This window comes from Syngnathus floridae, chromosome 12 (assembly GCF_059516105.1).
Source record: "Syngnathus floridae isolate MCC-2025c chromosome 12, RoL_Sflo_1.0, whole genome shotgun sequence".
NCBI classification, from domain to species: Eukaryota; Metazoa; Chordata; class Actinopteri; order Syngnathiformes; family Syngnathidae; genus Syngnathus; species Syngnathus floridae.
The window spans coordinates 4585405-4596512 of record NC_142424.1 but is presented as its reverse complement, the minus strand read 5'-3'; the positions used below and the strand labels follow the sequence as shown (position 1 = coordinate 4596512).

Genomic DNA, 11108 nt, shown 5'->3' with positions numbered 1-11108 from the left:
CCCCCTAAAAAAAAGTGAGACGGAGCAACTTGTAAGACGCATTCAGGCAGATTGCTCTATTGTATGTTAAATATTTTGTGCGTGTGTGCATGTTTGTGTATTTAGTAAATTGTGTGTAACTGCGAATGTATTTCAGTGTTGAGTACGTTGTGACAAGCAACTGAAAACACCAGACGAGACAAGCACAGGTTATGTATAATTTATTTTTTTCTCTCTGTCTAGAAGTCTTTTTATCATTAAAATCAAATGTCAACATTTTTTTAAATCATATACACGCAAAAAGAACGCTTTTAAATGTTAGCACGGCTCCTTTTAAAAATTTATACATATGTACGTTGTTTATGTTTTTACTTAAGTCATGGGACAGACAAAAGCAGAAAGTGGAAATGGGGAAATGAAGAGCCATCGTCAAAATAAATAAAAAAAATTTGCACATGATAAATCTGGCAAAGTTCAGTAGTGTGCAGATGGAAGGTGGGATTAAGTGGATGTTTCTGCTTTACATACATTTATTATTATTAATAGAAACTATGTTACAGAACTCCCCTCTTCCCGGGCGTTGACGTACAGGCAGCCTGCTACAAACACATCAAACTGTACAATGTCCCAATCCCACCTAGTCAGGGCCATCACCACACAGTTAAGCGATAGATTTATATACACAGCCGTCCAATCAGGAGTCACTATAGTACACAAACAAAACAAAAACAAAAAAGGGGGGGGGGGCTGATTATGGGGGTGTAGGCGGGGCATGCTGCTGCGTGTATTATACAAGTGGGCCATTTAGAGGACCAGACAAGGCCATTCTGCTTTTGACACTAAAAGCCAAATTTGGGAAAGATTAAGACTAGTAAGGCAACAAAACAAAATGTGATATGAGGATGCAACCATTAGACTTTTAAGGTTTATTTTAATTGACATTTATCTACATGGGCATGGATCTGCCTCATTGTTCTGAGTTTCAATCTGTGCTCCGGCCTTCATGTGCGGAGCGTGCGTGATCTTTCCCGTGCTTGTGTAGGCTTTCTTCAGGTAGTCCGGCTTCCCCTTTCATTCCCAAAACGCTTTAGCTTCATTGAAGACTATGTGAATTGACGTCTATGTGCCGTGATTGACCGGCGACCAGTCCGGGGTGTACGCCGGGATAGGCTCAGCTCACTTGTGACTCAAATGAGAACAAGTGCTATCTCAAAAATGGAAAAGCAATATTCCATTCGTTCTTTTGAAGAGATGCCTAAAATGGCATCCGTGCCTTCATTGTCCCGAACCGCCAAATCTTGCCCAGCTGAACAGGAAGGGGGGGGGGGAGAGTTTAAGGTGTAATTCATAGAGAAGTTGTCATTTGGAGCAATTAAAGCAAACATTAACAAAAAAAAAAGTGATGACAATAGTGAAATGAATGTGGCGAGATGATAGAAGCCAAAAAAAAAAACATCTTGGGGGTGAGACAGGAGGAGGAGGAAGGGGGTCGCTGTGTCCCTTCACTCGGGCATGGTAGGCTTTGCTGGGAGAGGAGGGGTGGGGGTTGAGGGGGGGTTGCTTGGTCATTAGCATCCGCAGCCTTCCCTCTGGGGCTGTGGTTCGCTGGTTAGCCGTCCGCCCTGGGGGGCCGACGGCTTATGCTGGACGCCCGACTCAGCGGCGTTCAGGTCCAGGCTGCCGTCTTGGATGTTCTGGTAGATTTTCTTGGCCGCCTCCAGGAAGGCGTCCTCCACGTTTTCGCCCCTGAGAGGAACTGGCGTCAGAAATGGGGTGGGCGGGTGTCAGGCGAGTTGAGGTTGCATACTTACGTTTTTGCACTGGCTTCCAGGAAGAGCAGACCTATATGAAGATTAAAAAAAAAGTTGAATTCATTCTGTCGATCATACAAAAATCATCTTTCCCCCTTGAAGTGATTTTCTTTGCCTTCTTTTTCTCGTGCCACTCCGACTCACCGTTCTCCTCGGCAAACTGTTTTGCTTCCTCGTACGTGACGTCTCTCTGGGCCTCCAGGTCTGCTTTGTTTCCTATGAGGATGATCACCTGTAGATGGATGTGTAATTGTGAACTTTGCATGTCGGAAACAAAATTGTTAACGCAAAACATGTTGGGTCTACTCTTAAAACAAGATCAGTCAGAGCGTCTTCCGATTGTTTGTGATAGTTAAGATGAATAGAAATATCTGGATGTACCGTATTGGGATTGGTGAGGTTTCTGGCGTCAGTCAACCAACTGCTGAGGTGGTTGTACGTGCTTCTCCTGTGTGGAAACCAGCAGTTAAAATAGGCGGCATTGCGCAACCGCATGCCTTCAATGACAGGCGTACCTGGTGATGTCGTAGACCATCAGCGCTCCCGCCGCGCCGCGGTAGTACGAGCGGGTCACGGCCCGGAAGCGCTCTTGTCCGGCCGTGTCCCAGATCTGCAGCTTGATTTTCTGGCCGCTCACCTCGATTATCCTCGTGCCGAACTCCACGCCGATCGTGTGGGGGCAGTCTGCCATGACTGCGTGGAGGGAGAGATGAGGTTTTTTTTTTTTCTGGTGCTAGCTACTACGACACCATGCTAACCTCTTTCATGATTCATAGAAACAATTATATGTCAACACGTAGCGTTTTGCAATTTGGATTTGAATGCAATTAATTCTTCATCTCTAACCACGTCATCGTTAAACCAGCCAGCAGCTGGTGCGTGACGTATTGAAGCAAAGCAAGCGAAAGCCTCAAATTGCCTTTTCGCCGCTTTTCACTCGAGCGCGGCATCCGGCGTCTAAATGGTGCCCATTGAACGCGGCGCCGAATGAATGGCTACGGGAGGCGGCAGCTGAGACACAGAAGAGGCTCTCGGTGCTGAGCGTGCGCTTCCGCCGCCGTCTTGGAAGGATTCATTTAAAAAAAAAAAAACGCTCAAACGGCGCTGATGAAAAAGCGTCGACAAGTACTTACATTTCTTTTCTGTGAACTGGTGAAGCAAACATGACTTGCCGACCCCCATGTCGCCTAAACAGAGTGAGAAATGATGTTATCAAATTGCCAATATGCTGGCTAGCAAACGCTCATCACCATACTCACCAATAATGATGTATTTGAAAATGTAGGAGTAGTTGTACGGTGCGGTGGCCATTTTGGCTCTGAAAAAAAAAGGGAACAAACGGAGGGAGTTGGAATATATTTGGCCAAATCAGTTATGACAAAGTAATCACGCATTGTGTTCAGCTTTGATAGGCTCCGCTAATTTCATTTTAAGGAGGACAAAACCCCAGAACAATTCCTCAGCTGCTTGCCATCACATGACCCTCATGTGACATCTCGAGCCTTTGTGTGAGTGCGTTTGCCGCTCCGGCTATTAGACGGGAAAGAAAACAAAATGAAATTTGCTTGCGAAACCCTCTGGTGTCGTTTGAGAGAAAAAGGGCGCGTTAGCATGTGACCAAATGACCTGGCTCAGCACTTCTTCTTTGACACCAGAGACACACCATCAGTGCCTTTCCTCATCTCAACAGCATTGTGGCAAGAGGAAGACGAGCACGACTGACGGAAATTGCGACCCGCATACATCCCGAAAGTCCGTAGTGACTCATTTGGAGTCAGCAGAATTCCACGGCGCACGGAGTCATGGGTTTGCAATGATCTCAGTAGATGCAGTTAGGAACTATAATGTGATTGCAAAAGTGTTGACACCCTCTTATTGGGGGGGATGTGGCTGTGTTCAAAATGAACCAATCACATTCAAACTCGTGAATAGACACCTGTCACCACTTACAGCTTCTGATTTTAATTTAAATGGGAGTAAGTACAAACAAAAACAATGAAAGAAACTTCTGAAATCCTCCGTGTTCCATCGTACGTACAAAATCGTCACCGCTAGTCAACGGAATTGCGTCGTAAAACGAGGACAACCTTTTACATACGCGTTTAGGAATCGTGACAAATGCACAGCATCTGTGTTTGCAGGATTAAATCCGATGGGAGTTTCCTTATGTTTACGTAAACATTACACACTTTGGACTTAGGACCGCCATTACCTTTAAGTATTTCGAACCAACCGGAATCGATGGTTCAGTAGATGCCGAGACGTCCAGTAATTCCGCGGACTTGTTTTAGTGCCTTTTCCTCCATCCACGGCCCCACAAATCATGTTTCGTTTAGCAGTCTTGACAGCCAAGTTGGCGTTAGCACGATAGCTTCTATGTGACATCACCAAGGCGGAATTGTGACAAAGCATCGCCGACGTTGCAGCTCGTTTGCCGATGCGCGTATAAACCCGAAAGGAAGATAATTTCATGACATTGACGAAATGTCTTTGGCAGATTTATGTTTTTAAATCCCTCCCACACCTGACTGCACTTCTTTAGCATGCTAGGTTGCTAACTTTAGCACGTAAGGGTTGGATTATAGGATGAGGTAAAAGTAGTGACAGTGACAACATGCACACTGGGGCTGGTAATAGCTAAGTAATCAAACTAATAGATAATCAATAATCTTATTAGAGCGTTAGTATGAAGTCATCAAGCTTGCACCAGCTCCCCCTTGTGCTAGCTTTGTTAGCATCTCCATTCCGGCCCGCAATCGTCACAATGTTTTCTTTGCGCCCACCGGGTGTTCTCCACCTTTGTTCAGGGCATACGTAAAACGACATCCCCCTTGGTTTGTACTCACCAGAGTTGACGCCTCGAGACGGGAAATTGGAGCGATTCGGAGGGGTTGTTTTGGGAGTTATATTGACTCAAGTATGATCTGCCTATCCAAGATGGCGGCTCGCGTCGGCACAGGGTTTCCTCCGCTGTGTACAATGGACTGGAGGGACAAAGAGCATCACTGGACCGGGTGACACTTTATGCTCCGTCAACATCAGACCTCACCTGGACAGGTACTCTATATGTCTATCCTCTATCTCTCCCTTTATCTATTGATCTGTCTGCAGATCGGGCCGATCGGTCTGCCGATTTACCTCTCGATCTTTTGTTGATTTAACTAACTAGTTTGTGCAAGGTGTGTTCACGCAGAGGCCACAGAAACTTCAGCAATTATTTAAGTACACCAGGGATGTTCAAGTGCACTCCCCAAAAGCCACTATCCTTCATGTTTGAGGTGTTTCCATCCTCAAACACACCCGATTTAAATAATCAGCACATCTGACAGTTCAGAAGAAATCTGATCCATGATTATTTGAATCAGGTGTTTTGGAGGATGGAAACATCTAAAACCTGCAGGACAGTGGCCCTCAAAGGTTCGCACATCCCTGAAAGTATGCTGTCTAGACTGATTATTTAGGATGTATTTATTAGGTCTGATCATTTGAGAAAAATTACTGTCTGTCTTTAAGATGATCATCCATCCATCCATGCAACATAAGATACACTTGAATCGTTTTTTTGTGAAAAATATGAATCATTTTATTCATACAGTAATGGACCACTTGACATGCATTGACTCTTACAATCTTGTAAACCGCATGCAGTAAGTATGCTCTCACAACCTTAGCCGAAAAAACAAAAAACAAAACTAAAAAAATATATATTTATATTATAATTGACAAAACGTTTTCTTGAAAGAAAAACACATGATACATTTTATCTTAATAAAGATATGAAGTTTCTTAGCAATGAAAAACACACATGATGTCATAGGATGAGTGTTAGCCTTTATAAAATGAGTGTGCTTCCATTGTATTAATGAAAGCTTGAGTAACTTTCATGGCAAAATGTTTTGATATGAATGTTGAGAGAAGCTGTCATGAAACTGGAAATCCTACCAAAAAAAAAAAAAAAACAAGCTGGAACTTTCCGTCACAGCAAATCAACTTGAACTTCATTGCAACCTCATAATCATCATCAGCAGCAGGCCTGCTAGTACGCATGCGTAGTGTAGTCGGTTGCGCGAGGGGGCGCTGTTGCACAGGTCCGAGTCGCAGCAGTGGATGCGCACGCCTGGCAGCTCCTGTTGTTGGCAATGTCTGGACGTGGCACAGCCGCTGGTCAGGACGATGCCCAGTGCCGCTGCATGGATGGAGAAGACAAGTCAGTCGCCGAGGAAAATAGAAGTACTAAGCAGCAAATAGTGCAAGTCTGTAATTAGCACATTTTACACATGAGTTGAAAACAGCTAGTACAGCTAATAATGTGTTATTGATCTGTGGTCAGACTATATAATTATACATTATGTAATGCATTATGATTGTATACAGACTGTGTATTTGGGGTAAGTCATTTATTAAGTCAAAATCTATGTCATGATTAGGATTTGGAAAATTTCCAAATCTAACCTGACGTCTACCGGACACAAGGAGCTCAGCACAAGGGACTTGAAATCTTTATAATTGAGAGTCCAGTCCCATTGTAAGCGTCACATAGGCGGAATGTCAAAATGCATTTTTCCCCCCCTTTCCCTTTATTTGCTTTCTGACCTCTTCTCAAGAGGTTATGGTTTCATCACCTCAGGTTTGTTTGTGTGTGTGCAGCTTCCTATCAGCAGTTTCTTTAAATATATCGAGAAACTGAATTTATCCAAAGGTTATCAGCGTTAAATGAAATAGCAAAGTATACAGTTATTAAAGTTGCATAAATTAAGAGTTTTAACTATAGGTGTTTTTTTTCAATATTAGCCTTTCAAATAAATGATGGATTGGTTTTTGAAACAATGCACTTGATTTCAGTGTGTACATGTGGATAAGACTCTCCGTAGAATCCACTAGCAACCCAGGCTAAACTTAGCTCTTATTTCCATGACATGAATTTAAATTATGATTTTTTTTAGACCATTTAGAATAGAGCACAAAAAATCTGGCTAATTTGTGAATAGGGACAACATGGGGGATTGCTTGCCTTGGTAGAGGTCAGATTGATTGACTGTTTTGACAGAGAGTTTGTCAAGCCTTGTGATGTTGTCAGTCTTGGTCTTAGCTTGCACTCTCTTAGAGGAGACGCAAAAAAGGTGCCTCATCAGCCCTTTGGGCTTCCGGATGTCAAGCGAGGGAACATCTGGATGTGTGTGTACGCGCAGCTGACCATCACGGTCGCCCTGTTGAGGACGTCCAGCGCATCCTCCATTTGACTTCACGTGGCACCACGAACAGCCGGCTTCTCACGGACTCGGCAAGGCGACTAAAACGGCGGCGGCGTTACGTAAGCAGCTAAGTGAATATTCACAAAGGCGGCCCCGAGAACATTTGCATTGAAGTACGATTAGAAATGATTAAGCCAATGTCCTCTGGCACGCCACAGTGCATTCATCAGCATTTAATCATCTGCTGGCCTATACATATTCCCTAAATAAATATCTAACTTTGCCACACTATCTTGGTTGCAGAAAAAGACTGCTGCTCTTTTTTTATTATTTCTTTTTTATTTTTAATATGGTAGTTTTAATGTTAAATGCAATTATCTTGGTCTTGTGTTAAATGCAATTATCTTTGTCTTGTTCTTAAATCATTAGGAAAAAAAAAAATTGTCAAGCCCATTGGCGGAGCTAAATAAGGGGGGGCAATGGGGCACTGCCCCCCTGACACCTGACTTTTGGATGTTTTCCAAATTTTCAGGGATCTTTTTTCCTCTGTAAAGAGCACACAATGACTCTATAAGCATTTTTGAACAATTTCTGGGGTTTGTAAAAAAAATCAAATAAAATTCACCATACTGCCCGATGTGTTGGATTCAATTCATCTTTAAAAAAAATGCCACTGGTTCACTTTTCATCTGACTTCCAGCTTAATCCACATGGGAACACCAACCCTTTCATATTCATTACTACCACAGCTTCAGGGTTTGATATTTTCAAGATGTCTGGGCCAGTATAGGTTGCAGGTGCAAATAAAGAATTGCGAATGAAGGTCCTGAAGGGATCAGATGAAAGTAATAAAAAAAAAAGCCTGAAAGCTGCTCTGAAATTCTTTTTTCATCCTTTTCCGTGAAAGGTGTGATCTACTCACTGCTCTCCGTCTTGATGCAGAATCGGTGCTTGAAGCCCTTGTGCGAGTGGGTGCAGGTGAGCACCTCTGGGTTGGAGCAGCCCACGTCCACGTACCTCTGACCCTGGATGATGTTGCAGCCATAGCACTGCAGACCCGCCACTGCGGGGGAAACAAAAGACATCTTGACAAGGTAATGATCTTCTATTTTGCGCCTATGGAAAGAACGCTAAATACAATCATCATAAATAAACGTAATAGAAGTGCTGCTTTTATTACTGCGGTCGAAAGCTTAACGATACGGCCGGACCATAATAAGGAAGATTAACACATAATACCTTTGTGGCCAGTATATGTCATTGGTAGTGTTATGTCTATTCGCACGAAGTAATGAAATATATCTTACGTGATGTTTCAATTTGTGTATATAGACAGTTTATGTGTATAGTACGACTGTGGCTAACGATTTTACCTAATCGATTAATTATGTCGATTCTTGTGTCGAAACTGAAATGCCGAGCTTTGAGACAATTAGAAATTTAAAAAGATAATGATGGATTAATTTGATATGATTTGAGTTTCACTCAGTTTATAAAACTAATTTCATAGCAATTTATACAAAGAGCTAAGTATGGTTCTTATAACGTGATAAGCAATTAAAGATGCGGCCTACTTTTTTACTCTTAGTTCCTGACTTTAAATGTGATTTATTTTTCTTTAAAGGCTTTCGCCTTAGGAAGACAGTCAAAGAAATCCACTTGAACTGATGACAGTATTGTGCTCAGTACTTGACGAGAAGTTAATCTAAAATGCCATCAGGATTCATCTTGAGGGGTTGCTTTTCTATTTCCCTCCTCATCTTGAGCGACAAGCGTAAACAAGACACACTGGTGATCTTCTCCTCTCCAGCTTTTGGCCTCAGTGACTGACTCAGCCTCAGTAGCGCTTCACCATTTCAAAGCTTAGCAGCCTGCATACGTTTGGAGGCGACGGAAGAGAAAATGACTCCAGGGAGGGAGGGGTGGGGGTTGACGCTTCCTTTTCAAGTGATGATTCAAATGATTTGCTCAAACAGCCGCAAGTGGAGCGCACTGAGACCTCTAGCAATGACTTCTTTCAGGAATGAGCCAGGTTCTTTTTATGATCTGCCCAGGACTTTCAAGAAAAAGGAGCGAACCCAATCCATCCTCGGGGGTTAAGCGGGGATTGTCTGTGAATTCAAAGCCATCGCACACACCTGCGACTGACCCGCCAAATCCCACACACACAAGATGGAAGATCAGCTTTGGAGCTGAAACCAATCCGCCCTCTTTATCTGCGGCGGTCCACGGAGGACACGAGCCTCTCACTTGCCCGGCCGCCGCTAAATAGCCAAACCCAAAGCCGGGATGGAGCTTTCAGGAGCAAACTAATCCCGTCGCAAATGCTCTTACAAAAATCACTTTTGGAAATCTGCTGGAATCGATGTAAAGCTTCGCCGGGGACCGGAAGTGCGTGCCGATGTGTCATTTCCCCCCACAAATTGGTGATACAGGGGTCACCAACATGGAGCCCGTGGGCAACAGGACCACAAGAGTAGCCAGTCTTAAAAAGTTGATCCAACAAGTCTTTTAACTCAATTTTCAGATGGAGCCAGTCCATTCTGTGTCCATTTCCACATTTGTACCACCTCGGGGACGTTCCAAGTATTCCATTAGAGTAGAGGGAAGAACTGCGGCGTTTGTTCTGCGGGATGTAAATGATGGCAATTTACAAGCGGCAAAAGAAGCTGATTTAACTGTTCGTTAGCATGCAATGCTGCACGCCGGCTGGCCTCATGAAACATTGAGGAGCTGCCCAGTTATGAGCATTTGTCAACATAATGAGAGAGACATTCGACCCTCCCGCCTCGGCATCCCGTTGGTACAATCCAATTTATTATGACTGCACACCGGGGTGTCTCCAAGCAAACATTGATTCATTATAAAGATGTCTCAATTTAATGGTACTAAATTCGGATTCACTGTCTGCTACTTGTTTGACACACCCAAAGTAATGCTATTATATACCTAATGAGGGAAAAATATTTAAACTGTATTTACATTGGAAAAAAAAATTCATACTAGTGTTAGCTTCATGACAAGAAATATAAAAAAAAAAAAACTCAGAACAGCTTGTAGGCCACTGACCTCAAACGCCCTAATACATTACAAATTTACAAATCTAATGTAATTATTTATCATTAATTTGTGTGCATGTAACAGCAATCCACAAGGCATTTTTTAAAATGTTGTTAACGCCTGATAGAAATCAACAAATGCTCTTCTAACGCATTTGAAATTGTGCTTTTGTATTAAGCTCCCCTGTTGATATTTGTTGTTTTGAATCCCAACAAGAAAGAAAAAACTAATCCTGTATCACTCTTAAAGCAAAACAAAAAAACAATTTAATATTTTGGATTACATTCTGTCATGTAAATATAATTTAGTTTATGCATCTAAATCCTCTTGCAGTCAACGAGGGCAGCGCTCCATGGTCATCGTAGGCTTCATTTTGTTTCCTCATCTCATTAGTGCCATTAATGGTCTTTGCCTTATTGGTAAACGAGGCGTCCGAGGGCTTCATTAGGGAGTTTGAGATCAAAGGTGACCATGTACTCTGGAGACACTAAAGCGCTCTGTCGTCTCAGCCCCTTAATTTCCACGTCGCAACCCCCTCCCAAGGTTACGGCAAAGCTCTCGTCAATTGTTACGACTCTGTTGGGAAATTTAAGTCGCCGACTATGGATATTTGGCGTGGATTTGAAGCAATTACATGTGGAGCCAAGTCATAGTTATTGGAAATGTGGCTTGTGGTGGTCTTAATTGTTCTGCAGTGGATCAGAAATATTCCACTTTTATCACAATTATGTAATTGCAAGTTGAATGTGCAGCACTTTAATTGCATTTAAAAAAAAAAAGCAAGAAATTGGATCAGGGACTGACCTTGTGTCAAGCAGAACGCCAATATAAATCCAAGCCCGTACACCAAGCAGGTGTGTAAAGTCATGGATGCAGCACAGGATGGACGTGGGGGTCGGGGTCCCGATACTGCTGCTGCTTCTGGAGCGGGGGAAATTCTCGCAGCGGTGCCACCTTTCGGGGTGGGGAGGGAAGCAGCCCGAGTGGCTCGCTCACGGCGCGTGAACCAACTGCCAGCCAGCCAGTCCGATGAGGGAGGGAGGCAGCCATGCGGGCAGTCAGTCAG

The 11108-nt window shown here is 43.4% G+C and overlaps 2 protein-coding genes across 3 annotated transcripts; both read right to left on the bottom strand.

The window, feature by feature from the left end:
* Positions 1 to 183: 183 nt before the first annotated feature.
* On the bottom strand, positions 184 to 4793 carry rab14l (RAB14, member RAS oncogene family, like). Of its 2 annotated transcripts, none has more exons than XM_088391133.1 (8): positions 4637 to 4793; positions 3050 to 3108; positions 2924 to 2977; positions 2306 to 2483; positions 2172 to 2238; positions 1935 to 2022; positions 1791 to 1821; positions 184 to 1725 (listed from the first exon to the last, which is right to left on the bottom strand). In XM_088391133.1, exons 2-8 carry the CDS (start codon positions 3099 to 3101, stop codon positions 1548 to 1550), a joined length of 648 nt encoding a protein of 215 aa, XP_088247259.1. In that variant the 5' UTR covers positions 3102 to 3108; positions 4637 to 4793; the 3' UTR covers positions 184 to 1547. The 2 variants fall into 2 exon arrangements, with proteins under 2 accessions (XP_088247259.1, XP_088247260.1); XM_088391134.1 differs by lacking the exon at positions 4637 to 4793 and adding an exon at positions 4003 to 4160.
* Positions 4794 to 5358: 565 nt separating this feature from the next.
* Positions 5359 to 11108, bottom strand: LOC148389640 (uncharacterized). The gene is made up of 3 exons (XM_088391135.1): positions 10847 to 11108; positions 7905 to 8045; positions 5359 to 5976 (listed from the first exon to the last, which is right to left on the bottom strand). Exons 1-3 carry the CDS (start codon positions 10908 to 10910, stop codon positions 5789 to 5791), a joined length of 393 nt encoding a protein of 130 aa, XP_088247261.1. The 5' UTR covers positions 10911 to 11108; the 3' UTR covers positions 5359 to 5788.

Excerpts from the sequence above, each read along its gene's own strand:
- rab14l (XM_088391133.1), bottom strand. The coding sequence starts at position 3,101 with ATGGCCACCGCACCGTACAACTACTCCTACATTTTCAAATACATCATT. Across the intron at positions 2,484-2,923 it reads CCAGTTCACAGAAAAGAAAT|TCATGGCAGACTGCCCCCAC; the intron begins GTAAGTACTTGT and ends CCCTCCACGCAG. Across the intron at positions 2,023-2,171 it reads ACCTCACCAATCCCAATACG|GTGATCATCCTCATAGGAAA; the intron begins GTACATCCAGAT and ends ATCCATCTACAG.
- LOC148389640 (XM_088391135.1), bottom strand. The coding sequence starts at position 10,910 with ATGACTTTACACACCTGCTTGGTGTACGGGCTTGGATTTATATTGGCG. Across the intron at positions 8,046-10,846 it reads GGCGTTCTGCTTGACACAAG|TGGCGGGTCTGCAGTGCTAT; the intron begins GTCAGTCCCTGA and ends TTTCCCCCGCAG. Across the intron at positions 5,977-7,904 it reads CTGCATCAAGACGGAGAGCA|CGGCACTGGGCATCGTCCTG; the intron begins GTGAGTAGATCA and ends CCATCCATGCAG.